This window comes from Lagenorhynchus albirostris, chromosome 20, assembly GCF_949774975.1.
Source record: "Lagenorhynchus albirostris chromosome 20, mLagAlb1.1, whole genome shotgun sequence".
Taxonomy (NCBI): domain Eukaryota; kingdom Metazoa; phylum Chordata; class Mammalia; order Artiodactyla; family Delphinidae; genus Lagenorhynchus; species Lagenorhynchus albirostris.
Window position 1 is genome coordinate 5,850,083 of NC_083114.1, and position 14,405 is coordinate 5,864,487.

The 14,405-nt window shown below is 41.6% G+C and overlaps 1 protein-coding gene across 1 annotated transcript in view; it reads right to left on the reverse strand.

The window, feature by feature from the left end:
• DNAH9 (dynein axonemal heavy chain 9) overlaps window positions 1-14,405 on the reverse strand; it is a 298,757-nt gene that overhangs the window by 114,375 nt on the left and 169,977 nt on the right. The window contains 3 exon segments of the mRNA XM_060132968.1: window positions 657-819; window positions 6,754-6,950; window positions 11,339-11,500. Of these exon segments, the coding sequence (XP_059988951.1) occupies window positions 657-819; window positions 6,754-6,950; window positions 11,339-11,500 (522 nt within the window).

Genomic DNA, 14,405 nt, shown 5'->3' on the forward strand with positions numbered 1-14,405 from the left:
TTCAGAGCAGCAGTGAGCCTGACCAGCTGAGAGATTATGAAGTCGGGTGGACGGGTCTGGCTCTGTGCAGGCTGGAATTCTCCCAGGGACAGCAAGAGCAGCATCTTGATGGAAATGACCTCATGACTCCCTACTGGGCCTCTATTGTTGGCCATGGATCAAAACAGGGGGCTGGACAAAGTGACCTCTGAGGGTCGTATTTAATGCCTTTCTCCACTTTCAGGGTGTGCGCTGTGGCTCCTAAGTGCCTTACGTCTCTTCATGTCACTGAAGGTCCCAGAGGCTGGTGGTTACTGAACCCATCCTTTAATATATGCAATTCTTATAAAACTTGGGCAGTATTCCTTCTGTCTGCTAGGGCCGCTGGAGAGCTGTGTGCTGAATTTGATGTAGATGTGCTTCCGATTTGGGTGAGAGCTGAGGCTCTACAGATGCACCTAAAGCAGTTGAGGTCTCCCAGATGCAGACCTTGGGAAGGTCGGTGTTCTCAGGGTCTAAGCACCTCCAGTCACCAGCCCAAAGTCTAAGAAGAAGGTGGACAGATGATTAAGGGGAGATTCTGGGCGAGGGAGCTGAAGAGCTAATGCAGGGTGCCAGGGAGTCGTGGGCAGCTGGGGAGAGACAGAGCCTCCCCGCCGCAGCGGCCGGCCCCCTACCTTGAAGTCAGGAATCTGGTAGCCTCTCCGCAGCGTGATCTGGAATACATCCATGGAGCTGATGAAAGCCGCGAGCCTTGTCAGACTCTGCTTGCCGCTCCCCCCTACGCCAACCAGCAGAGCGTTTCCCCGCGGGCACTCCAAGATGCGATTGATGTGGCAGCTGAGGGAGGGAAGCAGAGGCACAGGGCTTTGATCAGACTTCCCTCCGTGAGGAGCAGGCGTAATGGTCCGGGTGAGGACTGGAGCCCTCCTTGCAGGCACATCCTGGGCTGAGCTTGGGAAGAGGGCGTTAAATTGTCCCCAAACCTCGCCTCACCTCTTGCCTGAGTGGACTGAGGTCGCCCTGTTCTGCTTTAAGCCAAAGCCTCTGGTGAAGCAGTGGTGGTGGAGGAAGAGCCCAAGGCAGCCAGGCAGGATTGGAGGGCATGTGTGATGCTGACAGGAGGGACCTGGGTTTATAGGTCTAATTATGGCCGCAGGATAAGTTCCTAGTAAGACACTTTTCACGACTTTTGATAAATACTGAAAAACTGGCCCCCAGAATGGTGGCATCAATTTCTTCTTAGGTAGAAGTGATCAAAAATTGACTCTATGATACTGGAGGGTGAGAATATGTTAGACTGTGCTAGTCGAATGTGAAATTTAAGCCAGTGTATTTGGGGATAACAAAACCAGTGATGAAGCCGCTGTGGAGGGCTTGTATGTCACTAAATTTATGTAGTGACATTTTATTCCCCTAAATACTCAGAAGGTATGTACTGACTACTTTTAGCTCTTTTTATGATTTTACTTTTTCGTTTATAATTATTTAGTTGTGATACTCTGTCTTGTATCAGACAGGTGTACACTTCTCTTGCTCCCTTATTAAACCATGGTTTCTAGACATCTGAAGAGTGTGTATACTCATCTTGTTTTCTCTGTAGGCTAGCACATTAAAGGCATTCAAGAAATTTTTGTTAAATGTAAGCGGAACACCCCAGACCTGATACTCAGCATCACATTTGAGGTGAGGTAGGTGCAAGGAATCATCTGCTTTGTGTCTACATGAGACGGTACCTGGCTACAATGATAAAAGGAGAAAATATGGTGCTAAGATATCCAGGTCCTCTCTTCAGATTCAAAAAAAGAGGGGACAGGAATGAACTACTGAGGAGAGAGGCAGGCATGGGGGAGGAGAAGTCCAAGCAGGTTCTGCGGGCCACCCAACACCCAGCTCTATTCTGGAAGGCCTGAACTCAGCTTAGCATGGTCCATGCTGTTCAATATCTAAATGGAAATGCATCATTAGTGCTGAAGTTTCCAAAGAAGGAATGGTTAAGTCTGCAACTGTCAGCATTGGGTTCCAGCTGGGGATTCATTAACAACCTCTGACGAGGGCAAAGGACTCTGCATTTAAATTACAGAATCTAAAAAGAAGATCAATATTCTAAAGGATTCCTGGGCCAGAAAACCAAGGCAGAGTTAAGCCCATTACTGAGTTTCTGGGAGATTAAAAACAAAAGCTGAAAATGTACCACAGCACAGCTGGAGGAAGCTGGCTTATTGAAGACTAAACACACATACACACACACACACACACACACACACACACACACGCACGAGAACCGATAAGATGCACAAAAGAAGGGGCACAAGAGAAGTACATCTGAAGTTCCTTTTTTTGTTAATAAATGTGAAGCGATTCAAAGAGAAAAAAGAGGAGGCAGAAAAACACACGTCGGAATGAAAAAAACGAAGAAAAGGGTAGACAGAGATAATGCCAAAAGCAGGGGGAAAGATCTAGTGTGAAGCTTTCAGAAAAAGTAGAACGAGAATGTGCTGCAATGGTGAAGGAGGTCAGTAGGAGAGCAAATGGTGCTTTTAGGAAAAGAAAACAACAGCGGAAAGATAAAGATTAACACCATGGACTGCTTAGTAAGTGCGAAGCGCTTGTCATGGAGGAGGAAACTGAGGCTTGGGGAAGTTGTGTCCTTCGCAAAGCACCACCGCCAATTAGTGGCAGAATGAGGATTAGAACTTGGGCCTGGCCCTTGGGGCTCCTGGGAGAGCGCGTACAGACTCGTCGGGGCACTGTGTGGAGTGACGCCAACAGCTTAGTCACCTGTGTTTCCCACCGGGCTGTTCGGCATTCTGTTTTCCGGTATAGGAGGGGAATGCTTCTGCTTTCTCTGCGGGTAGAGGCAACAAAGAGGATCAAGGAGCCCCCGGGAGGGGAGGGAAGGGCAGTGCAAGAAGGAAGTCATGGGACATTGATATTTTAAAACAAACGTACAGGAAATTATACATCCAGATACATTTTATTCTTCCAAATTGTCCCCCTCAAGGCAGTTCATTATTCCAGTTATTTTGCCATTGCTAATGCAGCTCAGGTTTCTCTTTGGAAACTATCTTCAGAGTCTGGTTAGGAGCCTCAGGAGAAAAGCCAGTTTTCATCGTCTTATTTTTTCCTTAAGAACAATATTAGGCAGTTTGATCACCCATGCTGGAAACCACATTGACTGAATCACTTGCTATTCTCCCAAATTACATTTACCCTGAAAAGATAAAGATTTTCTTCAATTCCAAGACTATGACACAGGCTCTGGTAGCTCTTAGAGAGGAGGGAAAATACTCCCTGAAGTTTCACCAGATTAGTGAACAAACACCCTAAAACCCTTATTACTGACCATCTACCATGCACCAGATGCTGTCCAAGGTACTGGAGATTCAGCAGTGAGCAAGAGAGTCTGTGTGTTCAAGGAGCTTATACTGGATTAGGGGAATGTATGAAGCATTGTAGTGTGATGGTCCTGAGCGGACACTCTGCATGAGTGTTGGCTTTGGCTTACCTCTTCCTGGGGTGTGTGTGATGCTGGACAACTTCCCTCATCTCTCTGGGTATCAGTTCCCTTATTTATAATATAGGGATAATAGTAGACCTGACTTTCTTCAAGGTGTTTGTGAAGCCCAAGAGAATTGATGCAGGAAGAACACCGTGCACCAGTCCGTGGTGAGCTGTGTTCAGTGCGGGTCTCACATGTCAGATCCAATGCCACCTCCTTGGTGAAGCCTCCCTCACCACTCTATTTACAACTGCACTTACCTCCAAGGACTCTCTATCCCTTTTACCTTTCTGTTTTCCTCTGTATCATTTATCCTATATGATGTGCTAAGAAATTTTACTGAGTACCTGCTATGTTCCAGACACTGTCCTAGGTATTGGGGATCTAGCAGTGAATAAGACAAAGATCCCTACACTCATACGAAGACCATTTAATCAATAAATAGGTGTTGGATGGATGGATGGATGGCTGTATACAAATTAATAGAGTGATTAATCATGACAAATGCAGCAGGCGAGTCAAATAATATAAGGTAAGGACACAGCAGTGACAACCGACTTTAGCCAGAGGTTGGTCTGTGGTGACTTTGACAAGAGCTTCTTTGTTCAAGTGGTAAGAAATGGACCAAGGAACAGATGAGAAGCAAGAAAGTATGAATAGTAAAGGCAACCCTTCTGATGAGTTTTTCTTTGAATAGGAGCTGAGAAACAGGGGTAGGGGGTGAAAGAGATATAAGAGTCAAGGAATAGTTTATTCTTTCTTTGATAAATGATAACATGGCATGTTTGTATGCTGATATGTATGATCCAGAAATGAATGAATTGATGATGCGGAAGAGGGAAGAGAAGGAAAGAGAAAAGAGGAGAGAGGGATTTCCCTGGCAGTCCAGTGGTTAGGACTTGGTGCTTTCACAGCTGAGGGTGTGGGTTCAATCACTAGTCAGGGAACTAAGATCCCACAAGTTGTGAGGCACAGCCCCCCAAAAAAGGAAGAGAGAGAAGAGGGAGGGAAGGATCATTGCAGGAGGGAGTAAAGTCACTGAGAAGGTGATAGGAGATGGGAACCAGGGCACACGTGGAGCGTTTGGCCTCAGGTAGGCACAGGGATGGTTCCTTAGCTGAAATAGTACAGAAGGCAGGACTTGTGGGTGGGATGCAGGTGGGATACAGAGAGGCTGTTCGATCTGATGGCAGGGAGATGAGAGAATCATCTTCTGGCTGCTTTCATTATCTCAGCAAAATTGTGCTCATTAATTGGGAATAAAGAGAGGGGAGAGATGTTAGAAGCTTGAGGAGAGAAACGTGTGATGCAGTCATCACACAAAGGGGAAGACAGCAATCGGCCCAGGGTCATAGAGGAGAGTTTCTAGCAAAGTTGAAGGCCCACTTGAAATTTGTGGCTGACAATCGCAAGAAAATCAAGTCAACATGATGATGGTTTTTCTTCAGTAATCTCCACATGTTTAGGGGCAAGTGTGGAGAAAGAAGATAGTGAGGTTTTAGCTAGAGTAGAGCTTTGTCACATGGATGCAATGACAGGAAAGTTAGGGGAGCTTGTACTGGGTGATGGAGTCTATGGTGGTCGAGGAAAGTAAAGACATGGTGGACAGAAGAATAAAGGAGTTTGAGAAAGTAGGTGGTTCCATGAAATGAAGTCTTGATGAAGTTTGAGAATAGCTGGAATGTATTTATTTGCAACAAAATGGATGGACCTTGAGGGCATTATGCTAAGTGAAATAAGACAGAAAACAGTAAATACTGTATTATCTGCCTTATATGTGGAATCTAATAAAACCAAACACACAGAAACAAGTCAGACTTGTGGTTGCCAGAGGTGGGTGGAGGAATTAGGTGAAGGGGTCAAAAAGCACGAACTTCCAGTTATAAGATAAGTAAGTTTTGGAGATGTAATGTACAACACGATGACTGTAATTAACAATACTCTATTGTGTATTTGAGAGTTGATCTGAAAGACTCTCATAACAAGGAAAATAACTACGTGAGGTGATGGCTGTTAGCTAACCTTATGGTGGTAACATTTTGCAATATATACTTAAATCATTATGTTTTACACCTTAAACTTATACAATGTTATACGTCAATTGTATCTCAGTAAAACTGGGAAATAAGTATAGCTGGAATAAAAACTAGAGCAGGTTAGTGGAGGGGTAGGAGAGACAAATGAGTGGGATGTTTGAATTTGAGATTTTGGATGTGGGTTCATTATTGATGATAGAACTCCTAGGGCAGGAACATGTGAGTGAGTGGCTGAGGTGGGATGTAAGGAACATTGCTGGAGCTAAGGAGGCCAAGGAACAGAAAGACCAGGTGACACACAGATGCCAGGAATGAAGAAAGGTGTGGCTGAGGAGAGAAAGTGGTCCAAGCACTGAGGTAGGTGGTAAATGATGGGGAGCAACGGGATGTCGGCAGATGACAGTGACAAGGAGGGGTGATGAGTAGGGATGTCCAGGTACTTGTGCTTCAAAAGAACTGGGGTTCATAAAAGATAAAAGGAGAAATGGTTTAAATATGCCACTGGGGTGGGGTGGGGGAGAAGGAGGGTCCGTACCTCTCTCTAGGCCCTGGGGTGCATAGAATGGGGAAGAAAAAACTGCTTTCCTCAATGCAGGGTTCAGTTAGGTTTCAGTTAGAATTCTTCAGTGTGGAAGTTCAGAGAAGTTGAAGATAAAGTGGATTTTGCTATTGGAGACTCTGGGTAGCAAGGGGCAGGGTGGAGAGATTGTAGAAGGCAGGAGGGGTGGTCAATGCACCTCGGATTGGGGAATATGAAGAACAGTATAGGATTAGCATCAGTGTGAGTATAAACTACCTGGGAGGCTTGGTGACTGCTCTCCATGGTTCACTTGATAGCAGCAAGACTCAAAAAGATAGTTAATTTGTGAAATATGTGCACTTAAAACCTTCAATCTCACTGGACTAGTATGAGTTGGGAGTGCAGGTCCTGAGCTGCTCTGTGCCTTATTTTATGACCTCCCATTTTCCCTTGGTGTCACCATGATCAGGCCCAGGACTTAAATGGCAGACAAGGAAATAAATCCAGTTCCTCCTGAGTTCATCACGATGCTGCCCTGGCTACCGCCAGTGGTAGAAGCCACAGCTGCTGCCCTACCAGCCGCCATCTTGACCTTCATGGCAGAAGCAGTAGCTGCTCTCCCGGTTTCATCCAAGTGTCCTCAAATGCCCAAATGAAACCCCTGACACTGGGAAGAGGAGACAGCTGAGGAAAGGCATGATGAGAAGCACACTTACACATGGCACATTGCGTCCTCGAAGAGAACCAGGTCCATCACTGTGTTGACTTTGTTGTGGTTCTCCAGGGCCTCCACCAGAGTCTGGGTCAAAAGTTCCCACGATTGTACAGGCATGTACTTGGGCTCCCCGATACCATTTGCAAAATGGCAATACATATTCAGGTTTTGGGTCTGTTCCACTGTCTCTTTGAGATCCTGGTGATGAGACACAGGGACAGGGACCCTCCTTAGTGACTCTCAGTTCTGGTTCCACACAGAGTGGAGACACCTCATTTGCATTTTCTCTCTGAGCATGCTCTAAAAATTATCAGTGCTGCTTCCAACACTTCCTTTTTTCTTGAGAAGCCCTTAAAACGTGTATGTTTAACATTCATTTACGACGTATGAGAAGTCACAGATGATGTTGGTTATTCCTTGTGGGCTGAGGATGGGACATGGAAGGTGGGAGGTGCCCTTCCCTCACGTACAGTAAGAGCCCTGTCCGAGCAAAGCGGTGGAGGGGACACACGGGTGCATTTCCCTCCGCAGGGGCTCTTTCACTAGGATTGGGTTGCACCAGTCCTTGGTCCAATGGCCTCACCTCTCCCACATCCATTCAGACAGGTCTTGCTTCCCAACCCATAGCAGTGTCATAGAACATCCTTTTCTATTTCCTGTGAGACTGCACACTATACGTTGCCAGCCCCAACCTTACAGGCTCAACCCAGAGGGCTTGGTTTCTGAAAAATGTGCCATGAGCCGTCCTTAGGTGACTGATTCGTTTATGGGGACAATGCTAATATTAAAACATTGACAGCAGAACCCCCATTTATAAAACATTTTTAAAGATTTGGGCTTATTGTGTGTCAGCCCTTGCCCACAGGACAAACCTTAGCATGTTTAATAAATACCCAGTAAAACTCAACTGACTTAAAAGATAGGGGTCTATGTCTCTTCACTACCGGTCTATCCTTTAAGTTTCCAAGAGGCAGCTAATTTTTTTTTTAATTCAGAAAGGAACTATTTATTTATCAAATGCAAATGTTTGAGACTTCAAGAGGTGGAGATTGTAGAGGAATTAAGTCCAAGAAAGAATAGGTTTTCTAATGCGTAAGTAGGAATTTATGCCAGCATGAACAACTGTCCCCACCTGCTGTTCTTTTCTAAGGTTCAGAATGGAGGATCCACCTGGGAAGGGGGAAATCAGCATGCTATTCAACAGCAGAGGCATTACCCAGGGCATACATCACTGTAGGGTTAGTCTTGTGAGCCCAGGGGACAAGATGCATCAAACCTAATGGAGGGAGGGAAAGTGAGGATAACAGTGACATCTACAAGAAGCCAGGACTGCTGCTTGGTTATAAGAAGAAAGAAGTAGAAAGAGTTAAATATCAAAGAGTTATTATATTTTGAAGGTGGTTTCAGGGCCATAGAAAACCTTTAAACTATGCTGGCTTTGCTAGATAGTAACAACAAATGTCCAGACATTTGGATAAGATTTAATGTGATGCAGGAGAGCCATTCTTGCTGGTTGAGGAAAACATGTGGGAAAGGGATATGGGAATACATCTACCTAGTTTGAAAATGGGCTAATATACTGGGAAGCAGTTCTGATGGCAGTCAATTTACACTAATGATCTGGCAGAAGAACAACGAAAGTGCAGTTCTGAAAAGCCTGGTCTACAAAGACTCTCTGATGAACAAAACAAGGCTCTGATTTTATGATCACAGCCAGATGTGTAGAAGGAAGAGAGAAAACCAACCCACTCAGTGAATCAAAGATTTCTTAATAGTGATGTTGTATCATATAATGGCCACAAATAAGAGAACTTTAAGCTTTTAACGGTGGAAACAGGACTGTATCAATTCCGTGTTGGAAATTTGGCAACTTTTCTCTTTTTTATTGAAGTATAGTTGATTTACAACGTTGTGTTAATTACTGCTGTACAGGAAAGTGATTCAGTTATACATGTGTATACACACACACACACACACACACACACACACACACACACATCCTTTTTTTAAAATATTCTTTTCCATTATGGTTTATCACAGAATAGTGAATATAGTTCTCTGTGCTGTACAGTAGGACCTTGTTGTTTATCCATTCTATATATAATAGTTCGCATCTGCTAATCCCAAATTCCCAATCCACCCCTCCCCCAACCCTCTCCTCCTTGACAAACACAAGTCTGTTCTCTATGTCCATGATTCTGTTTCTGTTTCATAGATAGGTTCATTTGTGTCATATTTTAGATTCCACATATAAGTGATATCATACGGTATTTGTTTTTCTCTAACTGACGTACTTAGTATGCTAATCTCTAGTTCCATCCACGTTACTTCAAGTGGCATTATTTCATTCTTTTTTATGGCTGAGTATCAGCAACTTTTCTTTAATACCAATACAAAGATTTGGTGTAGCCAGGGTGCTTCAGGTTGGCATTTTAAATGTTGTTGGGGAAGGATGATGGCAGTATTAATTATATCTAGGTCTATGATCAAAAGGATGTGTTCTTAGTAGATAGACCCACGTAGGAACTTCTGTTTCAAAGACTGAATGTTGTTATTCTAAAGTGCTAGCTCAGACCAACTTGAGAAGACAGTCAGGGCTCATGTGCAGAGCTAACAATGAACACACAAATTGGCAAATTCTACGATGCTCACGGAGAGGCAGCTATGATGTGCGAGTGCTGAACATCAGGCTATTTAAAAAGGATGGGACAAGTGGAGGAATTTAGGGTGTTTGGACTAGTAAAGAGCAGACTGAGATAAGTTACTTAAAATGCTGTCCAAACATTCAAAAAGCTGTCATATAGGTTGGAATAAACTGTATATATCTTCAGAGGTGGACCCAGGATCTTATCAGGAAAAAATATAGAGCTAAACCTAACAAGGTGAGCATAGGGACAGCGTGGTATATTTAAATACAAGATTTGATTATTCTAAGTTCAAGAGAGGATAGATAAGCAGTATATGTGGAAAATCTGGTGCTCTGTTCAACAGAAAGCTCACTGTTAGTTGTGGGGTAATTTTGACACTAAGAAATGTCATAAGATCTTAGGCTGTGTTGACATATACCTGTGCTTTCCTGGGCATATTCTATCAATCATTCATTCTTCAAATTATTAGTAGGTTTTATGTAGGGAAAAGAGTTTTAGGGTCCAATATGTTTGGGAAATGATGCACAAATCAGGCTTATTCAAGATTTTCAGGGCTTTAATGTGCTGAATGTACTGTATATTTCCAAGAGAGGGCTATAATATGAAGTACTTTCTCATATATCTTGCACAATGGAATACTACTCAGCCATGAAAAAGAATGAAGTAATGCCACTTGCACTAACATGGATGGAACTAGAGATTATCACACTAAGTGAAGTAAGTCAGAAAGAGAAAGACAAATACCATATGGTATCACTTATATGCGGAATCTAAAATATGACACAAATGAACTTACTTAACGAAACAGAAACAGACTCACAGACATAGGGAACAGACTTGTGGTTGCCAAGGGGGAGGGTGGTGGGGAGGGATGGATTGGGAGTTTGGGATTAGCAGATGAAAACTTATATATAGGATGGATAAACAGTAAGGTCCTACTGTATAGCACAGAGAACTATGTTCAATATCCTGTGATAAACCATAGTAGAAAAGAATATAAAAAACTGAATCGCTGTACTGCAAAAATTAACACAACATTGTAAATCAACTAAACTTCAATTTAAAAAATTAAAAACAATAAAATGTTATGGGAATAGGAAAAACATGAAGTACTTTCTCAACTTATTTCATCATGGATACCTTCTTTCCAAGGAGTATATTGTGGTACAACTGTTTAGCAAGACACATTTTGGCAGACACAGTTAACAAAAATTATAGTATATAAGAAGAGGGGAATGATGGTCTTGATTTTGGTCAGACTCCACTTGGGTTGTGTGATGAAAGTCAGACACCATGATTTCAGAGGGGAGAACTGATGGAAGAGTAATACAGATGATGTCAAATTGCTTTGGGTTTGGAAATAAGTCTTGTCAGAAATGGCTAACAGAACAGAGGCTCTTTGGCCTGGAAAAGCGAAGACCCAGGAAGGACAAGATAAATGGTCTTAAAATATTTGAAGGTTTGTCATGTAGACCTAGGATTAGTAGACAGGGAAATGAATTTCAGAGAATTATTTAAATAAATCTCCAGTCTTTAAAGTTGTTCCAAAGGTTCCAAATTTCAAAATCGTTCTAAATTTCCAGCCATTTGCCATTCCAAAGTGGCTGCCTTTGGAAAGACAGGATAGTGTATTTCCAAGGATGCTGGTGCATTATCTGGGATGACCAATCTGAGCAATGGTACTGAGAGGCATTAATATAGGACGAGGATTGGATCAGATGGTCTGCACAGGCCTCACAACTCCAAGATTCTGTGATTAATGTGTGTCTCTTCTTGCTCCAGCAGTTTTCACTTAGGCAAAATAATGACAGATTTTATTTCCTTATCTAATCCTGATCTTCTTCAATTTATGGGCTAGATTTTTATCATTTGGGTGATCACTTGCATAATCATGATTATTTTTCAAATGTAAATATAAATTCACAGGGTAATACTCACATTAAAAATTTTCTTGATCACTTCTGCTTGGATCTTATCAAAAAGATCAAGATCCTTCTCTTCCACCATCTTATCCCGATAAACCCGATTTGATTCGTGCAGATAGAGCTTTACTAGGTCCTGTGTGGATTTTACACATTCCACAGAGGAGAAGAGAATGCCCTTTAAGGAGAATAAACAGCAACAAAAAATAACATGAATAGCAATTTAAAACTACAACAGTTACAACTGATAGAAGCCAGTATGTGACAGGTACTGAATAGATGTTTTGCCAGAAAAAGCTCATTTAACCATCCATGATGCTACAAAGTAATTTTTACAATAGTCATTTTGTATAACGTGAAGTTTGGGATTCAGAAAGACAGGAAGCATGCCCAATGTCATAAGGTAAGTGGCCTTAGTTCAAAACCACACAGTTTTGAAACCAGGTCTATCTGACCTGAGAGCCTGGAATTTCAACCACTACTTTCCAAATCACCACAGTGAGAGGTGAGGCTGCTTCTCTGCTGTATTTCTCTTCTACAAGTACTACTTTGAAAACTAATCTGGGTGATGATTGCTTATGTAAAATCAGAACGATGACATAGGGCTGGAATGAATATAGCTAACTTTCGCAGGCCAGTAATCCATTTATTCATCTCTAGTAAGTTCTCCTTCCTATATACCTCAGGGATCGTTCCAAATATTTACTCTTCTTTTCAAATTGTCACCTCTCTGTTACTATTAGCCAGTGTCCTATCCCTCTTTTTCAAGGAAAAATGGAGACCACTGAGATTAGAGCCTCTCGATGACTTCAGATCCTATAACTTCAAGCTCATCGATGCCTTGTTTGCCCTCATTGCTTTCTTTCTTGTCTTACAAGAAAAGGGGTCCTTTAATTGTTCCTCATTACGGACAGAATAATGCTCAGATTCATCCGTGTGGCATAAAGATCTGGACATAATAGGACTACCAATCTGCTTCCTCATCACACTTACCATCACTTCCCATAAAATCTAGATTTCAGTTTCACAAACTGCAAATTATTTTCTAACCCTGAATACTTTTGTGCCTCCATGCCTCCTGCTTTACTTCCTCGGCTCGTCTTTCAAGATCTAGCTCCACTGCTCTCTGCTGAAGTATTCCAGGGCATCTCCTCTCCTGTCCAACAACATCCCTCTGATGTGCCCCACATAACCCTTTATATATAAATCTCTATTAATATAGAAGAATTATAAGTTTCTAAAATTACTTTTCTTTGTACAGGTTTGCTTCTTCCAGGTCATGCTGAGTGCCTCTAAATTTTGGAAATAAAGCAATATACTTCCAAATACCCCATGGGTTAAAGAAGGAATCGTAGGGAAAATTAAGAAATATTATGAAACGAATGAAAAAAAATATAACACATAAAAGCCTGCATGATGCAGTGAATGGTACAATTAGAGGTAAATTTATAGCCTTAAGATAAACATTTCAGAAGAGGTGAAAGGCTGACAATTAATGATCTAAGTAGCCATGTCAAGAAGTTAGGAAAACAAGAATAAACTTACCCCAAACCCAGAGTAAGTAGGAAGAAAGAGATTATAAAGAAAAGAGCAAATTTTAATAATGTAAAAAACATATCAAATAGAGACAACCAATAAAGTCAAACACATAATATTGGTATACTTTTCTTTTCTTTTTCCATTTCTTCTGAAAAGACTAGCACAATTGATAACTCCCTGGTAGGGCTGATAGAAGATACAAAGAGAAAAACAGAAAAGACACACATAGCCAGAATAAAAAAGAGAACATATGTCAGATAAAACAGATACTTAAAAGATAACAACAGGATACTATAAACAATTTTGTGCCAATAAATTAGAAATTGATGACACTGACATCTTACAACTGATACATAAAGAAACAGAAAATGTGAATTGTCTAATATGTATTAAAGAAATTGAATTTATAGGGCTTCCCTGGTGGCGCAGTGGTTGAGGGTCCGCCTGCCAATGCGGGGGACGCGGGTTCGTGCCCCGGTCCAGGAGGATCCCGCATGCCGCAGAGTGGCTGGGCCCATGAGCCATGGCCGCTGGGCCTGTGCGTCCGGAGCCTGTGGTCCGCGGCGGAAGAGGCCACAGCAGTGAGAGGCCCAAGTACCACAAAAAAAAAAAAAAAAAATTGAATTTATAATTTAGTCTTTCACAAAGAAAACTTCAGATGGTTTCATCATTAAATTCTTCTGACATTTAAGAAAGGCATAATACAGTGTTTTAAAAAATCTTCCAGATAGTAGAAAAAGAGGAAACGTTTCCCAATGCATTTTTTATGAGGACTTCATAACCTTAGAATACTAGGAGAAGGAGAAATTATAGGAAAATCTTATTAATATAGGTGCAAATGTTATATAGAAAAAAAACAGTGAATGAAATCCAGAAAATAAAATGAGTTCACCATGTAACAACTAAGTTGGGTTGATTACAGGAATGCAAGGTTGATTTAACATTCAAAAATAATCTATGTCATTTATCCCATTTATCCCATTTCCAGAAAAAATGGAGAAAAAAATGGATATAATTATTTCAACAGATATAGAAAAATCATTTAAGTTGCAACAAATACTCATGATAAAAAAAAAAACTCTTGGTAAACTATAAACAGAAAGAAATTTTCTTAAACTGGTAAAGAGCATCCACAAAAATCTATAGTAAGCATCACACTTAATGGCCAACTATTAAAAGCTTTCCCCTAAAATTAGGAACGCTGCAAAATGCCACTCTCACCACTTCTCTTCCTTGTAGTGGCAGCTGTAGCCAGCACAGTAAGAAAAAGAAATTAGAAGATTTTAGGGTTGGAAAGAAAGAAATTGTTACTATGATTCATTTTTACCAATGACATGATTATATATATAAGTACAAACGTAATATTGAACAAAGACACAAAAGGATATTTACTATATGATTCCATTTATATGAAGTCCCCAAATAGGCCAAAATAACTTATGGTGTTAGAAGTCCAGACAGTAATTAGCTCTGGAAGGAGGAGAAAAGAGTGAATGGAAGAAAGAAAAAGGAGGAGTTCCATGGATGCTGGGAATGTTGTACTT